Source organism: Haliaeetus albicilla, chromosome 23 (assembly GCF_947461875.1).
Source record: "Haliaeetus albicilla chromosome 23, bHalAlb1.1, whole genome shotgun sequence".
Classification (NCBI taxonomy): domain Eukaryota; kingdom Metazoa; phylum Chordata; class Aves; order Accipitriformes; family Accipitridae; genus Haliaeetus; species Haliaeetus albicilla.
The window spans coordinates 6,954,247-6,971,457 of record NC_091505.1 but is presented as its reverse complement, the minus strand read 5'-3'; the positions used below and the strand labels follow the sequence as shown (position 1 = coordinate 6,971,457).

General features: G+C 43.0%; 1 protein-coding gene across 6 annotated transcripts in view; it reads left to right on the top strand.

Annotated features, from left to right (window-relative positions):
• Positions 1–17,211, top strand: part of GRIA3 (glutamate ionotropic receptor AMPA type subunit 3) — a 155,097-nt gene that overhangs the window by 90,612 nt on the left and 47,274 nt on the right. For 4 of the 6 annotated variants that reach the window (XR_011329467.1, XM_069811034.1, XM_069811035.1 and 1 more), the window contains exons 7-10: positions 2,031–2,198; positions 5,566–5,670; positions 7,017–7,124; positions 8,301–8,507. Coding sequence is in view for 5 of the 6 variants with exons in the window: in XM_069811034.1 (XP_069667135.1) it covers positions 2,031–2,198; positions 5,566–5,670; positions 7,017–7,124; positions 8,301–8,507 (588 nt within the window). In the remaining variant the exon portion in view is untranslated. The remainder of the gene's footprint in view (positions 1–2,030; positions 2,199–5,565; positions 5,671–7,016; positions 7,125–8,300; positions 8,508–17,211) is intronic. The other 2 variants (XM_069811036.1, XM_069811037.1) reach the window with 2 other exon arrangements.

Here is a 17,211-nt window from a genome sequence, read left to right as displayed (position 1 = left end):
TGCACACAGTATTTGTCAATCAGACAAAAAGCATACTTAAAAAATTGATGTACAATATTTTTGATTAGGAAATAAAATTGCCTAGAGATTAAAGGCCTGATGTTTAATTTATTCTGTATTTTATCAGCCTTTCCCTTCTCTCTCTCTTTTTTCTCTTTGCATGCTCATGCATTTATAAGTAGAATTCAAATAAAGTAGAAAATTAGATAGCTCTCTTGGCATGACTTGGAAGGGACTGCATTAAGGTTACTGACAATTGACGCAGTCTGCTGAAAAAATTATCAGCGTGTAAGTTTTATGTAGTGCTAGATTGGACAGCTATTACAAGATTTTTTTAATACAAGAACAAATACCTTAAAATTACTCTCTGATTCTGTATTGTGGTGTGGAATGTGACATATAACCTTTGTTAACTTACTAAAAGAGGCGAGGGTGATCACTGCAAAGCATCACAGGAAGAGGTAAAGGTGGCCAGGATCAAAAGAGCACCTGTACCTGGATACAGGCAGAGCAGGAACCACCCCCCGACACATAGTAAGAGTTTGTAAACTGCTGTCGTTTAAAACTCAGTAAGAATGGCTGCTGTATAACCCTCACAATCCTACCTTTGCACTCTTTTTTATCAGATATGATTCTCTCAATCTGCACGTGCAGACATGCCTCATTCTGTGCAGATTTCCTAAGGCTTTATATCAAACTGAAGAGCTTGCAATAAGCTAATACACATTTTTTAGAAATACAGACCACCAATTGTGCTATTCTGCCCTACAGAATAGAATTGATTCTTCTGAATTTAATAAGTCTTATCCACAAAGAGAACAGCTGAACGTGCCGTTGAAACTTGGATTTTCGCCTTTCTAATTCACGCATGGGCAGCATGTTTTCTGGCACTAATTCCAGCGTTAGGTTCATTGGGAGCCAGGAGCTCTACGGTATCACAGACAGGCAAAAGAAGGGCAGGCGCACTGGTACATGCAGATACCCTTTAAATCCTTTTTTTTTTCTTCTCTTCATTCTCTTACAAACACTGTGGAAATACAATGGTTCAGTTACAAGGGGTTTGAAATCTGGTCTTACACACTGAGCACATTCACTTGCTCCAAGTATGTGCATGTTGAAATGGTCTCCTGTGCACAGACCCCTAAATTATAGTTACGCTGTAATGCCAGTGAAAACCAGTGATGTCATATGCAAAGCCTGGGCCATTCTAGGAGGAAAGAACTTTGAGACAAACACATAAATGTGGGAGAAAAGTGAAAAAAACACCTCCATGATATTTTGTAGGTGATACTAAATTTATAGCATTGGGGGACATCACTAGATATTTATGACAAGCAATGGATGAAGTTGACGGCAACATGAACAAGTCTGGGGTTTTTGCTGAAGAGTTGCTGCTACACAAAGCTTACCACCTTCCTCAGATTTACTGTGGAGTAAGAGAAGGCAGATGGGCAATTACCAAGGAGATGTAATGCCTAAAGTGCATTTTGTCATTACTTGCTTGTATAGCTGTCTTCTAAGAAAAGGAATCTGATCTATTCCTTGCCACAGATGCTACGTAATCATGACTGTGGTCCAAACAGAAATGATTTATGCTAACTTCATTTCAAAACTCTCTGTCTTGGCAATCTTGTTAGAAAGAAAAAGAATACTCCAAGCAAAAACTAAATATGAGCTCTTCTTTGCTATTGGTAGCAGTATGGGCCAGCATGGAATTGCAGACTTTTATAGTGACCTCATTTAGATGAGCAAGCTTCCAATTAAATTTAAACTTTATGCAACTATAAGCTGGTTTTGTTTTTTTGCTGCTATATGCTATACAAAAGGAAAATATTTTTAATTTGTTAATTGAAATAAATGGAATTGTTAAACTACATAAAGCATCTGCGGCAAGACAGAGAGCAAGCAAAAGGACTTTCAAGCATGATTCTTCTAAGAGTATTTTAATAAAGAGAAGGACTAGACCTGATAAACCTGGGGCAATTCTAAGACTGCAGTTTATCACCATATTTTATTTGCATCAATTTTAGTATACGTCTGCACTGACCCATGATGCAGTCCTAGTCATAGCAGAGGCTTTCCGTTACCTCCGAAGACAGCGTGTGGATGTGTCCAGGAGAGGTAGTGCTGGAGACTGCCTGGCTAACCCTGCAGTACCATGGAGCCAAGGAATTGATATAGAAAGAGCGCTGAAAATGGTAAGGGCAAACATACCAGCTAATGAATCTGTGTATTCCACAACAGCAGCAATTCTGCTGGGACTGAACTTGTGCCCTACTCCGTGTAGACACAGTTTCTGTATTCACACAAGCAGCTGCAGCTCCTCAGGAAAAAAAAAAAAAAAGAAAGAAAGAAAAAACAAACTTAATGACAAACTCCAAAGGATGGCTAAAATATATTCGATAGAGGGCAAGGCATAGCAAATTAGCTCTCAAAACTTTGGCTAAAATTACATTCCTCTGGCCCTGGTGCAGCAGCTGCCTGCTTGTCCACACCAGGGCACCTACAATCTGACTCTCCTGTAACACCCAGGATTCCCGTGAGAGTGAGTATGAGCCACTTTGCAAACAAAGATGTATTGCGAGTTTCTAAAGTCAGGCTGAGGCTGCAAATCTGACTAACAGAACTAGACTGGGCCCTCGGCATGTGTATTGTAAATCTTGCAGGGATATGGGTATTCATGGACTTAAACACATACGTGCAATTTTGATAATTTGCCAGTAAAAAGTCAACTCAGATTGGTTTAAAGCAGTGGAAAAAATGTTGTCAGTCATAGCAATACTGCTGGATTTCAGCACCAGCCTGAACCTTGACACAGTTTAGCCTCAAACCAGTTCTGATTCCTGGCGTAACTTTGCGCTCAGCCTGATTACCTTCTGCATGGCCTATTTTTATCCCTAACACTAGTTACTGCATGGGATCCTACCTCACTTATGTCTCTAATTTTGTTGATTTTTAACTCTTTTTAGACTGCTATGTGTGTTAAAGCAAGTGACAACAGGAAAAATTGGATAACGTTGTATATACAAGAGACAAGGATATGGTCTGCTTTTGATCGGGCTCATGTAACTCTAAAACAGACCTGTTAGAGCTGATTCCATTAATGCAGGCATAGAACTGGACTGAGTAAGATCAGAATTAAGCCCATGTTAGGTATAAACAAATGCTAGGTCAGACTTCATACACTTAGCTGAATTACTGCTTTTTCTCAATTACCAAATTGGAAAGATTATATCAGAAGGTTATAAGGAGTTATAATCAGATTATATCATTCTTAAGAGTCAGAGAGATTGTTCAGTCTCACATTGCCAGAGCTCTTTTTATGCCATTATGTCACTTCCTAGCAAACACCCTAACTGCACATTTATTAATGTAGCATTACACACTTCTGAAGAGAAGTTAATTAAATTCAACCTTCACAATAGTTAAAGAATTTGTACTGTCCATTTGAACTTAATTACAAGCAAAACATAAAACTCCTCTGAATGAGATATGAGGTATTAATGTCAACAAAGAAAACCAACACAGCTACAAGACACTCCCTTATTCAGGGGAATTTATTTAAAGAATGTAATTCATAAGATAAACAAAGCCAAACTGACGACCGGCAAAAAATGCAGAAGTTTGGCTTTCAGCCAGTTGCCTTGTGTTGTTTTAGGTGTTCGAAGTCATCTAAGGGAGGTTTACATACACCTCCAACAAGTGCTGCCCAAGATCATCCCACACTGCCTTCCAGACCCCATCCTGTCCGTCATGCTCTCTCCCTCTATTCAGACAATGATCTTGAATCTTTGCTTCAGGAAGAAAACTTTGATTTAACAGTGTTTCCTCTCCCCTCTGTAGCAACAACGCAGATAAGAATATTTTTTCCAAGACATCCATGAAATATCCTGTGCCAGCAGAAGGTTCAGTGCCACACTGTAGTCATCCTGCTGGCAAAAGGGAAATAGGCATTACCTGAGTCTGCTTCCCTACAGCCTTGAAAACTGTGCATGTCTGTATTTCTAAAGCTGATTCTAAGACAGCAGATCAGTGGCAGACAGTTTACCTGAACAGCTCTGGGCAGTTATAAATAGTGACTCCACTTGTGATTGCCTCCGCATGCTGCTACCAGAAGCATTCTGAGTCCTGGTGAGTCTTCCTGCCTCGGTGCAGCCAGATTTTGAAAAGTGCTGAGTTTCCCCACCAAAGATAGAAACAAATTAAATTTGAAGTCAAAAGGTGTCAAGTGCACAACACTCGTGTCTCAATACGCATCAGGATGAAGCCAGCTTAACAAGCTCTGCTGAGAAGTACAGTCACTGCTGTGCTAAGGTAACCAGACGGCTGCCAGCAAGTGCCAAAAGCGGGCACAGCAGCTCACATCTGGCTGCAAGTTAGATGTCAACTACCCTACAAATACTTTCGCTCAGTCCACAGTTGATAAAACCTCTCAGGGGCAAATTTGGCTTTCAAAGTCCTGTTCACCTCTCCAGCTTTCTGGAGACAGGCATAACTCACATGTTCTTCCAGACCCCTGAAATGATATAAACTATTTTAAGAAACATTCAAATCCACTTACTGATAAAAAAGTCACACTCCTTATATGTCAGTCTGAATTTGGCTCACTGGATAATTGGGGGTCCAAGGAATTTTGGCTGGTTTATGTAGCCTTGTGGACCATAACAAGTTTGATTGCACCACCTCTAAACCATAAATAGCAGATCAGTCACCAGCCCTGAACAGTTCCCCTTTGACTAGTCTTCCATCACCTATTCCTGTAACTTCTACTGCATTTTGCTAAATATTAAAGCTAATTTACCCCTACTGAAGTTTCAGACTGTTACCCCTTCTGCCTGAGATGACAGCTTGTCAGTGTTGATAAGTGATAAATGGAAATATCTCACTGTTTCATGCAGGGAAGTAAGAAAGATTTTTTCTTTGAAACGAAGTACTTTATACTTCCCCTGAAGATGATTCATGTGAGTAGGTAATGATAATGACTTACCGTCTATACACCCATCCATCCAGATTGAGACCAAAACTCCATAAGCAGTAGAGACAATTGTCTGGGCTCATTCAGAGAAGACATTCATTCCTTTCTCCTACACTGGGACTGATCTTAAAATAAAGCACGTCCCGGAACGAGCAATGATAGGGGATTCTGGTCCATATCGCAAATCACTCTGTGCCATATTGTGAGGGGTTTAATGGCACTGAATTGTTGCATGTGCCTCACTGATACTCCATGCTGTATCAGTGAACCCAGCGTGACTCAGCATGGTAGAATCAGTCTTTCTTACATTTAACATACATGCAGGGCTAATTTCACTTATACTTAAATGCAGCTCGCTGCGGTAGTGAGTCACCAGCTGAGTACTAGCTAACAAAGAATACGTACAGCTGAAACTGAGAGAATTGGGATTGGTTTTGTTATGAAGAATATAACTGGCTGTGTCAAAAGTGCTACAAGTCTGTTATATAGACAAAAATTGTGCTAGAGCTAGCGTGTTCCTGCAAAATGTAATGCAGGGAAAAATAAAGTCAACCTTTTATTGAAATGTTTTTTCTGTTTATTCCCTTAAGGTGCAAGTTCAAGGAATGACAGGGAACATCCAGTTCGACACCTATGGGCGGAGAACAAATTACACAATTGATGTGTATGAAATGAAAGCCGCTGGATCACGGAAGGTAAGTGTCAGGATAAGCATCCAGATTTCACATCTTCACAAATATTTACTCCAACAAACTAATGAAACTCAAAAATACCACACAGGTACTGTAATAACAGGGCCCTGAGGAAACCCCACCTTCTTGCTGTCTTCCCTATCCCAGGAACCTTGTTTTATTCTGTTCCTGGACCAAACCACTCGCCCTGCTTAATATCTTCATTGGTTTTCCTGTCAACTTCAGCCCACACTTTTTCCCTTAAAACCCTTCTGGAGCTTTTCCACTGCCAAGCATAATACCTGCTGCCATGGTCCTGTGCTCAGCCCTATCTCCTAATTCCTCTCCATCTTTCCTTTCCCTCTCCCTAACAGCCCTTGGAGCCATAGTGAACCTGGAGCCAGTGTATTTTAGAAACCTGAAATTAACAGAAAATAAGTTTGGGTTTAATTAGGATTTGCTACTCATTCCCTTGTCTCCTAAATAAAGTATAGATCCTAAGTGGGATAGTTGCCTGGATCCCTATTATAGAAGAAATTTAGGGCAGATTTTCAAAAATAATTACGTAGACAGGGTCTCAGGAGTATCGAGAGAAGAATCTGTGTGGCCGAGGCACATAAATCCCCCTGATTTCACCTGCCAATAGGTACCCAACCTGCTTAGTCACCGTTGAGACTCCTTAAACTCTTCTGCACATATTTGATAACAAAATACCTCTGGACCTGGCCCAGCCATTCAGCTAGGTTTGCAGTGCCGACAAAAGTGTTTACTTCTGTGTTGTACAGGAATACAAAAACTAGTGTAGTAGCATAGCAATGTAGCCACAGCACCATGAAGGTCAGCACAAGCCAGCTGACAAATAGTCACCTCATGCTCACAGAGGGTTTTGTATCCCGTACCAAAGATAATGCTACTGTGCCTGCATTGCTAACGATGTCTGTGCATCTACTCTAAAGCTCGCTCAGGCATGTCTGCAGGGACTGTACTCACTGTCCAAACTGCAACAGAATATAGATAAAAATTACAAAATCAAAGAATTTTACTCAGAGTGCTGTGCAGTTTATTTTCCTGTCTATGGTGTATACTTATGCTGTGGGTATGTGGGAACTTAGTCCACAGGCACGATGATGATACAAATTTAGATAGGGAGAATTTAATTTGTATTTTCACTTAGATTTGGCTTATATTTATTTGCACGTGGGCTTGAGAACATTGTTTCTTTAAGGAGATTAAATTAAAGCTAATGTAGTCCTTTAATGGCAAAAATGTTGCATGAATAAGTTATGAAGCCATACGTTTTGACAGTTGCTGTTACAAGTTCATGCACCTTGTAAACATATGTAATGAGGTAACAACCTCCACTTTTATAGGCTGGTTATTGGAATGAATATGAAAGATTTGTGCCAGCATTAGATCAACTGCCCTCTAATGACACTTCGTCTGTGGAGAACAGAACTATAGTAGTCACTACCATCTTGGTAAGTTTTATGTTCTTAGTGTGTTTGTGTTTAGGAAACAAGACGCATGGCTCCTGAGGTGTGTTAGACACCTTGCCAGAAGGCAAATGTTAAATTCTCTGTGACTTCAAGTGACTGAAAAGTTCAGTATCTTCCTGAGATGTACTGAGGGCTTGACCCTGCAAACTTCTGTATGTATCAATAAGTTTACTCACAGGAGCTCACTGAGCTCAACACTGCGCTTTGCTGCTTCTCAGACACTTGAACTCAATCAGACGCCTCACATAAGTGAAGTTATTATGCATGTATGTAAATGACTGCGGGATCTGGCCTTCCTGCTATAGGGTCAAATCTTGCACCCCTCACTCAGGTACAGCTCCTGTAAACTCAACCCCTGTGGACTGAGTAAGGGTGGCACAATGAAGCCTGTAGAGAACTGGAACTGCTGTAGCACTGGGTGAAAAGCGACCTATACCCATGCAATTCCAAAGGAGTAAAGCTCTTCCTGTGTCGCATAAACAGCAGCACCTGTGTCAGTCCCAATGCCTCTAGCAGATGTGGTCTGTACAGTATTGTTTGTGACTTTTATGCTTGTTACAGTTCTACTAAGCATGAGCAAATTTTATGCTGTTTCCTGAAGCATTGTATTTTATACTCCTATGGATTTAGCGAGATGTAATCAGCACTTCAGCTAGAATTTTCCAAGAAGGCTAAGGGAATTTAGTGACAAAAATTGCTGCTGAGGATTTTAGCCTAGCTTCCCTTAGGCTGCTTTGAAAATATCTCCCATCAGAGCCCCGTTTTAGGTCACTGGGGCCTTAGGAAATGATTTTGATGGTACAGGTGTTGGGTATGTCAGTTCTTTAAACACTAAAACCTGAATTATTACTACAGTGATGCTTTTTGACTGTCTAATCAGGCCTAATGCTGCAAACAAAAGTGTAACTTTGTTGAAGTGGAATAGTCCTGTTGTCTTCAATGGGTCCATACTAGGAATAAAATCAATAGTATGTGTGGCTGTAGGATCAGCCAAGGATTTTTTAACTGCAAAAGTCTGTCTTTCTAATTTCTGTACCAAAACAGGAAACATTGTAAATACTTGCCAGTAATATAAAGGATAATAACAGCTCTCATTTTGTATGTTTTAAAGCTGTATTTTACATTCATAGACTTTTGATCTTTACTTTTGTTTCAAAGGAATCACCATATGTAATGTATAAGAAAAACCATGAACAACTAGAAGGGAATGAGAGATATGAAGGATATTGTGTAGACTTAGCTTCTGAAATAGCAAAACATGTTGGAATAAAATACAAACTGTCAATTGTTGGAGATGGGAAATATGGAGCTAGGGACCCTGAGACTAAGATATGGAATGGCATGGTGGGTGAACTGGTCTATGGGGTAAGTTTCTCTTAACCTTCATTTTAATGTTCTTTATAAAAAGTTATGCTCAAAGTTAATAAACTGCAAAATAAAGATCATCTGTTTGAATACCACCTTTAAAATTCTAGGTATTTCTTTGTAGTGCCATTTTTATAGTCTACTTTTCTAATCGTTTCATTGCAGGAAAGTGTCACTTTTTTACTGCTGTTCTCCAAATCAGAGTCCACAAAATGTTGAGAAGTGGCATTGGGCAAATTTCAAATTCTTGTCTACAGCAGAATTTCCAGTTTGCCCTTCATATGCTGCTTTTGCATTTGCCATGTCTCCTTTGTCAGTCTTGTAAGTTCTGGGAGGGTGCCCCTCCTGTTAAAGGTCTCATCCTATGATGGTGGCCCTCGTTGGATCACTGGTGTCAGTGGTGTTTGACCAGAGACTAAACACTCAGTTAGCCCCATGGTTGCTCTTCAGGGTAAGAAGCAATGCAGGTGTTAAATCACCCATGTCTTTTTTCTTTTTAAAAAGAAGGGTTTGGCTTTAAAAATCAACTGTCAGACAAAAAAAAAGAAAGTGTCTAATTCATTGCATTCCTCTTTATATTTCTATATTGGGTATACACTGCTTTGTTTAGTAAGAACAAAAACAGTCCGGAATTGCCATTTTAGAAATTTCTTTGAAAATTAGAATTTTGGAATACAGATAAACCAGATGGAAGGGGGAGAAAATTGGCTTTGCAGAAAAGACTTTACAAGCTGATATTTCATCTTTGCTTTTTTTTCCCCAAATGCTAATGAGATGATTTGTGATTCCGCCCAAATCTTCTTTACAGTTTATTTTTAACAAGCTTTCCTTTATTAAAAATATCTGAGCAGAAGCGAATATTTCCATTGCCTCCTTTTGTTCCATGGCTGAGTGTAATTTCTAAAAGACACCTCAAAATTTCCTTGGAATAACATATCATCATTCTTGCAAAATGTTTGGTGAGATAATTCTTTTCAAATGAACCAGTCTTTTCAAAGTAACTGCTAGATTTGCAAAAGTTTTCTTATTCTGGAGCAGGGAGTCCTGATGCCTTATTATATACTTGGTAGCCTATTTGACTTCAAAATACTTTATATAAGCAACAATGTTTTTTTAATGTTGTGCAAGGGGAGAGAGGGAAATCTACTGATTAGAGAAAGTAAATCGGGGTCTGGACCCCTGGGTTATATCTTCACTTCGCTGTTGCATTGAGGTTTGACATTATGCAAATCTTCTGAACTCCCTGTGCCTCAGTTATGTGATTTGGAAAACCGGTGTTACCTCTCTTAGAGGATACAAGTACGTCGAGGGCCTCTGAAGCAAAGGTTTAGTTTAGTTCCAAGCATAATTACATTACAGTGGAAACCTAAACCCTCCGTTTCCCTGTGTGTGGTTCAAGAAATATCAAGAGTATTAGCTGTAATTCGGTCCTTTTGATACATTTGCAAGTGACAAGCAGTGAAACAGTTTATTCACTTGAAAAAAAAAATCATACCATAGGCAAAAGGCATGACAAAAGAGAACCTGAAATTACTGCTAACAGCCAGGGCACAGGGACCATCTACACCAGAGGAGGAAAGGTCTGATATGGGCCACTGCCTCTGGGACTTGAGCCAAGTAAGATTAGCCTGTGCGGCTGCTGCGTGATGCCAGATCCATCTGGATAAAGGGCCACAAAAATGATCAGGGGGCTGGAACACCTCTCCTGTGAGGACAGGCTGAGAGAGTTGGCATTGTTCAGCCTGGAGAAGAGAAGGCTCCGGGGAGACCTTATTGCAGCCTTTAAGTACTTACAGGGGGCTTATAAGAAAGATGGGGACAGACTTTTTAGTAGGGCCTGTTACGATGGGACAAGGGGTAATGGTTTTAAAGTAAAAGAGGGTAGATTCAGACTAGATCTAAGGAAGAATTTTTTTATGGTGAGGGTGGTGAAACACTGGCACAGGTTGCCCAGGGAGGTGGTCGATGCCCCATCCCTGGAAATATTCAAGGTCAGGTTGGTCGGGGCTCTGAGGAACCTGATCTAGTTGAAGATGTCCCTGCTCGTTGCAGGGGGGTTGGACTAGATGACCTTTAAAGGTCCCCTCCAACCCAAACCATTCTGTGATTCTATGATAACCAGGTTGGCTGCAGATGCCTTTTCCACACCACCTCGGGACGAGGCTCCTTAGCATCAAACTTCCCCTTGACCCAACCATACTTATGACTTTTCCACACCAGCAAAAACCAGCCTCGCAAGCACCATAAACCATACCTTTAAACAACCCCAAACCCACCCCGCCATCGTCATCTTCCCCTGCAAAAAGGTCTGTTCCTTTGTATTCTGAAGCGCAGTTTTCGTCTGTGTTTTCTCATTAATGAAAAATTGAGGAATGTTTCCCTCCCTGACCCCCGACAGCTCTTCTTCTCATGCTGTGAGCTCAGTTACTGAAGCCTCTTCACTGCAGTGCTCAATTATTCAAAGGTCAGATGCGTCCCTTGAGGTTTGACTGTGACCCAGGTTAATGCTTACAGCCCAGCACTGCTGAGCTAGCTCCCCGTCCTGCCGAGCTGAACTTCTGAGCTGGCAAGTGCACAGAAATCCACCTGGCTTTCTGTAAGCAGGGAAAACAGTCCCTGAACTCCAAGTACAAACCTCACCAGCCCTCCAGACCCTTTCCCAGCCCTGTTTGCAAACATCATGAAATACCCTTGGCCCCTCTCCATCTGTTGAGAGGGGGCTGTGTACCACACTCACAAGGATGTGCGCAAAGCCCTTTGAAGATGAAAAGTGCTCTAGAAGTGCTAATTATTTGGAGCAAGCTCCTCATTTACGTGCTGACTTTCCTTTATCTCTCAGGGGCTTAAAACTCTATTAGGGAGCTAAAACTGTACGTTACCCCTAATGCCCCTGTGAGCCTTGTCTGCAAAATGCCTGTCATATTTGGCTCTTCTAGATTCCATTTTGGGAAGACAAGAGGGAGATTAGATTTTAAATGCCTTTATTAGCATGTATAGAAGACAGGCGTGGGGGGATAAAAGGGGCCTGATTGGTTTTGATACCAGTTATGCAGCAGCTGAACTGAGCTGTGGCAGAAAACACAATCTTTTAGATTGCATTTGTCTCAAGTGATAAACAATGACTAGTCATTTGTCAAATGCAGAATATTCCTGACCCAACAAGCTTCTCACCACCACGTGGCACTGCTGGGAAGCCTTACCATGCTTTTTGAACACTGTGCCCTTTTTTGCATAGCCCCATGCATACAACTCTTCTCTAAAATTGCTCTTAGGACAGTCGTAGGAAGTGAATGGCTTGTCATTTTAATGCCAAAACCCTAATTAACTGTAATTAATGTTTAGTTTGTGCCAGATTGTTGTGACTGTCGCTCTTGCTTCCTGTGGGATACAGCGTAGAGTCAAGAGAGAAAGTGCAGCCGGGTCATTGCAGCTTCCAGAGCATCCCAGAAGGGCTCCGAAGGGCGAGGAGGGGGGAAAAGCTGGGGGGGGGCTCAGTGTGCACTGGGCTGTACTTGGAGCAACAGCAGGGCTGTGTCAGCGTGCTGCGGGTCCTGGGGCTGACCAGCACAGCCCTGACTCCGCTGTAAGACTAGCCAGAGGTCTGCATTAACTAGGCTAACGGGAAGAGTTACACGTTACCTGGGGATAGACACACTAAAATACTTGCCAATAGAAATTCTCCTTCCTCTGTCTCATATGGCATCAGGGCTGGTTGGAGGGTGTAAGAGCCTGCTGTGCCGTAGGGCCCCCCCAAAGTCAAGGAGAGTCTCAGCTGGCCCTGTTGGACCTTTCCTTGTGGCTTTGCAGTGGGCTGTACAAATGAGCTTAGTTACAGAGAAGGGCTTGCTCTTTGGCAGCGTCGGGATGGCAGCCCTGGAGGCAGGGAGTTCTGGCCGAGCAGATATTCCCAAACTCCTTTGCTTCAGACAGGAGAACCCAGAAGTCTTGTTAGAGAGGAGCTAACAGGGCCTTGTGGTTTGTTAGCAATTTTCAAATGGTGGTAGTAGTAGTAGGAGTAATAATATTAATAATAAAATTTGACATAAAAAGGAAATTTATTTGATTTTTCATAAATCAAAAAATGTCAGTTCAGGCTGAAGAAAAACTTCATTTTCCTCTTTCACTCTGATGGTGTCAAAATAAGACTATTCTTCCTACTAGAAAAAAACCTACCAACTCAAGCACTATTATTTTTAAAACTAAGAGAAATTTCTAAAGCGTAGTGGAAATTTCTGACAGAATAAAAATAGCATATAGGCAAAGCTTTTTTGCTGGACATTTTAGAAGAGGGAAGTAGCTCAATCATTCTGTCTGGGAGACTGAATCACTATTTAAATCTAACCAGCAAAGCAAACCAGCAAGGCAAGTGCTGTCCTCCAGTGATCCACCCGCTAACAACTGTGCCCTCCGCTCGCTCGGGCTGATGAGCAGCAGCATCTCCCACTGCGCACACCCCGCCAGGCTGCTGCTCGGGGCTTTGTACCCACCAGCTGCTGAGCACTAGACAATCGTCTTTTCTCTTCTGTAGGGTAAGCCTCTTTCTGTAGGCTTCTATTTCTTCTTTCCCTTTTAAAGCAGGCTGCTGTTCTTCCTTCACTGTTCAGCCAGGGAAAGCCTTCCCTCCCCGGGCCTGATGCTTTTCACGTCGCTGAAGCTAATTGACAGGAGGTTTTACACAGTTCTTAATTGTAACTACAAATGCTTTGGGAGTGGGAAGAGCAGCCAGACCTTACAGCCTTTAAAACTCTCCTCAGGTAAAAAAAAGGTCTTTATAAAAACCTTGCGATATGTAAAATGGCGTAAAGGAACGAAGCAGGGATGTAAAGGACAGGCGGTGCCCCGAACGTGGGCAGCCTCTGCAGTCTGTCAGAGCAAGACCACCTACACATCTCCCTGCCTTTAGCCAACTAACCAGCCTCGCGTGGCAGTGGTCTCGCTGGCTCTCCCAGCGGCAGAAGAAAGACTACAGGTGGCATATACAGCCTTTGAATCGTAGCGGAGAGGAAGACCGACTCGATTCCTAATTCTCCTCAAAACGTCCTCTGCTCTCTTAGTCTGTGGCAGAGCCTGACTGTGCCGTGAGCCGGAGCGGCTCACCCTTCGCCCCTCTGCCCCGGTTTCTACAGGAGGGAAGCCCAGGTTCAGGTGCCCAAAGGCAGCCGTGCGATGCCGCTGCCCTGCGCCTCGGGCAGACCCTCATCCTGCACACGCACGGACAGATGCTGGGTCCCTGCCCAGGCAGGCGCTGAGCCGCGGTGGCACCGGACCGCAGCCCCGGCACGGAGCCGCGCCGACGTGGTCCCAGACTTCAGCTGACCTGCCTCCGAGCACAGACGGAGGAAGCACGCGTATGTCCGCGACTCAAAAAGCAGATGGACCCTTAATTTCTCCATCTGCGTACAGTGCTCGTGCCTCAGAAGGAACCGTGGCCACCCACATAAAGCACGCGTGGACCTAACGTCGACAAACTACGGCAGACAGGGCCAACTGCAGTTTTAACACCTGAATACCTTTTTACACCGCTCAGCTAATACACATTAAGACTTCAGCGCAGCACGTTGCTGGTCAGATATCAGCTGTTGTTTTTAAGTAAGTGTGAGCTAATGTGTTAAAAACACGTTGCCCCCATGACCTGGCCTCTCAACACACCCTGACATCCTTGGGTATACTGGGCTCTCTTTACAAGGTAGCTTTTGCCAGCAGATACCGCAGGTGATGTGTTGCTTTGACACCCTTTTCTGATACCTGGAAGCCTCAAACCGCACTGAGAAGTCCGCGGTCTCTCCTGATGCCGCTGTGTACCTGCATTCGGCACTTCTGGGGTGCCCGGAGGTTTGGCTCCCAATGGACATCGGGCAGTGTCCCTCTGCTTCGGTCTGCACGTACGCTGAGTGCTGGCTGGCTTCCCGTCACACAAAGGTCTTGCAAAGTGACCATAGCCCAGACCCACTTCTTGAGAAGCGACACACTGGCAAAGAAACTGTTCGTTTCTGCAAGCACGAATGACCAGAAGCACGTACAGTAGCCGGTATCTCGTGCTGTCTCTGGCGCATGGCTTTGAAGTCAGGAAGACTCATCTTTAGGTCTGTAAGCAAAAGAATTCAATCCCTCCTTTTGGATTATAGAGGTGGAACATCTTATCATTTGTCTTTCTCCATGCAGAGGGATATTTCCATTTGCTATTTTTTTTCTCCCTCGCCTTAAGAGTCTCGAGGTTTGCAGCCCCCGGGGGTCAGCTTTGAACAGAGTGGGTAGTGCCTCTGTGCTGCATGTCCTCTCTAAATCCATCCCTCCCACACTAGTAGGCAAAGACAGAACAAGCCTCAGAGGAATCCATGACATTTCTCGCCCGGCTCAAATGCAGTGAAGATGATGTTTGAAACGCCATTAGTCATGAGTGATTAGCAAAGCTTAGTTGTTGAGGTACTTAAATCCCCCTCCAGTTCTGCACTGGGAAGGGCATGTTTGTGGTTGTGGTTGTGTTCTTTTTAATCGAGCTCAATTTTTATGGGTTCTGTTTATCTGCAGCCATAACAGGGAGGGAAGTTCACAACTGTGCCGCAATTATTAATGATCCTTTAGGGCGCTTAGAGCTCTCCTTAAGCTCTCCATTTCAAATACTATATCTCTAAATAAATAAGCAAGGAGCCGCCTGGTTTTTAACCTCTCTAGTGCAACTGCTGTTGAGGGAAGTGGTGGGGAGCCAGGCTCGGGTGCTGGGTTGTAGCTGGTCCACTCTCAGTGCCCTGGTTGTTGATGGTTTCCCGAGACCCTGTGTCTGAACCCATGCTTGTTCTCTCTGCAGAAAACAATTGCTGCCATGTTCATTTAAGACATGAGGGTGTTTTCTTGGTGTTTCCAATATATTGAACGCCTATCAAAAATGGTAGGAAAGCAGGAAGACAGAAATGTTTCAGAAAAATAAATATTTGTATCCCTTGTAATATTAAAATCCAATTTTAAACCATTTAGAAAGAAATACTTACTGTCTGATATGAATGAGGACGTGGTAACAATCAGGCCTTTAAAAACTGATTTGTCTGTGCTTCAGCACAGCATCAGCTTCATCCCCCCAAAGACCCCACAGGAATATCCTGCAAGAACTCAGCTGCTCATGAAGGAGATACAGACTTTATTGCACGCTGCATCAGCACTTAGGAAGAGCTCCACCGTGTCTACTTTGGCAATTAAAATATTACTTTGGGAGAATTAAATTTCTCCAAGTCCAGGAAAAAGCTACAGACACTAAATGCCCTTATAGCTGAACCAGCCTTTTCCTGCCTTGACGAGCTGCTCCAAGGCTGGCTGCGCCTGTGCAGAAGTGCCAGGCAGTAAGGCACCTGCCTCCCACCTAAGCTTCACTTCCCGTGGAGTCATTGCGAAGTCTCTGCAGGAGTCCTGATCTGTTAAGCTTGCTCTAATAAGGATTAATTTGTAAGTACCTCGTTAGTTCAACACGAAATACAGTAGCCATGGTCAAAGTGCTTAGTCTTCCAGCCAGCCGTGGACTCTTGACTACCTTTAAAACTGATGCTCTGTGTGCATCTCATAATTAATGACTGCAGGCATCTAATATTTAACAGTAGCTCAACAAGCAGCAGCTACAAGACAAATAATACATGTTTGGGGAGAATTCATCAGTGAACAAGTTCCAGCATCACTCAGTCCCTTTACCACACTCTACCCGTGTCCCCCCAAGTCTCTCTATTACTTAGGTGATGAACACATTCATCTGCAAAGCCAGCAAACACCCAGGCATCCAAAGGCTGACAGCCTTTTCAGTTCTTGTATTCAAGCCACGTTAAGCTAGATTTTTGCAGTAAGCGACCACAAATCAGGTGAGGGTTTTCTCCCCGAGGAACGCTGTCACTCAAGGGGAAAGGCAGTGTCCTAGCACGCATGAATGTCTAAAGGGACTGTGAGAGGGTACACCAAGGACCAGAATTTCCGAATGGCTTCCTTAGGCGCACAGGCATGGTTTATTTGATTATTCCAAGCAGTGAACTTGTAGTTGCACGTGCCGGTACAAACTGTTGAGAGATATTCCTGAGTGGCTGGAGCAAATTGAGAGGTCGTGTGTGCAGATGGGTACTTCACGGAGGGAGGCTTGCTGTGGGAAGGGCTGTAGAGGGCCAGTCCTCAGTCCAACAAGTCTGCCATTAGCCTCAGTCTTAAAATGCTGAGAAGGTGCCTTGGGGATGGCTGCACAGTGCCACTGGGGCACCAGCTGGCACAGAGCGTGGGATGCTGAGATTAACCTTATGAGAAGCCTTCACCATTTCTGCTTATTAAACTTAAAAAAAAAAAATACCCAAACCAGCCATCTAGGAGGAGGAACAAATCAGATATTGATGAGTCATGTACATCACCATCAGATTTACATAAAGGCATATTCAATTATTTCATGGCACAGATTTTAATCACTTCTTATTTCCTATTAGCTTTCATTCAAACTTCTACTTAATCAGGTTTTATTTTTCCACCAGAAAGAGATACATACTTGCTAGTGGGAAACAAAAATCTGATTTAAAAGGTGCACAGTGGTTTAGGTACTGGTAAGTTAAACTTTCCCTAAGAATCATTTTTTCTTTCTGAAATTCTTAACTACCAATGAAGGGCCATCTTTAAAAGTATCAATAACACAAATAGTTAGAGTGTTCAAAATAGAAGACTACAAAAAAAGTGTATGTAGGTATGCAGACTC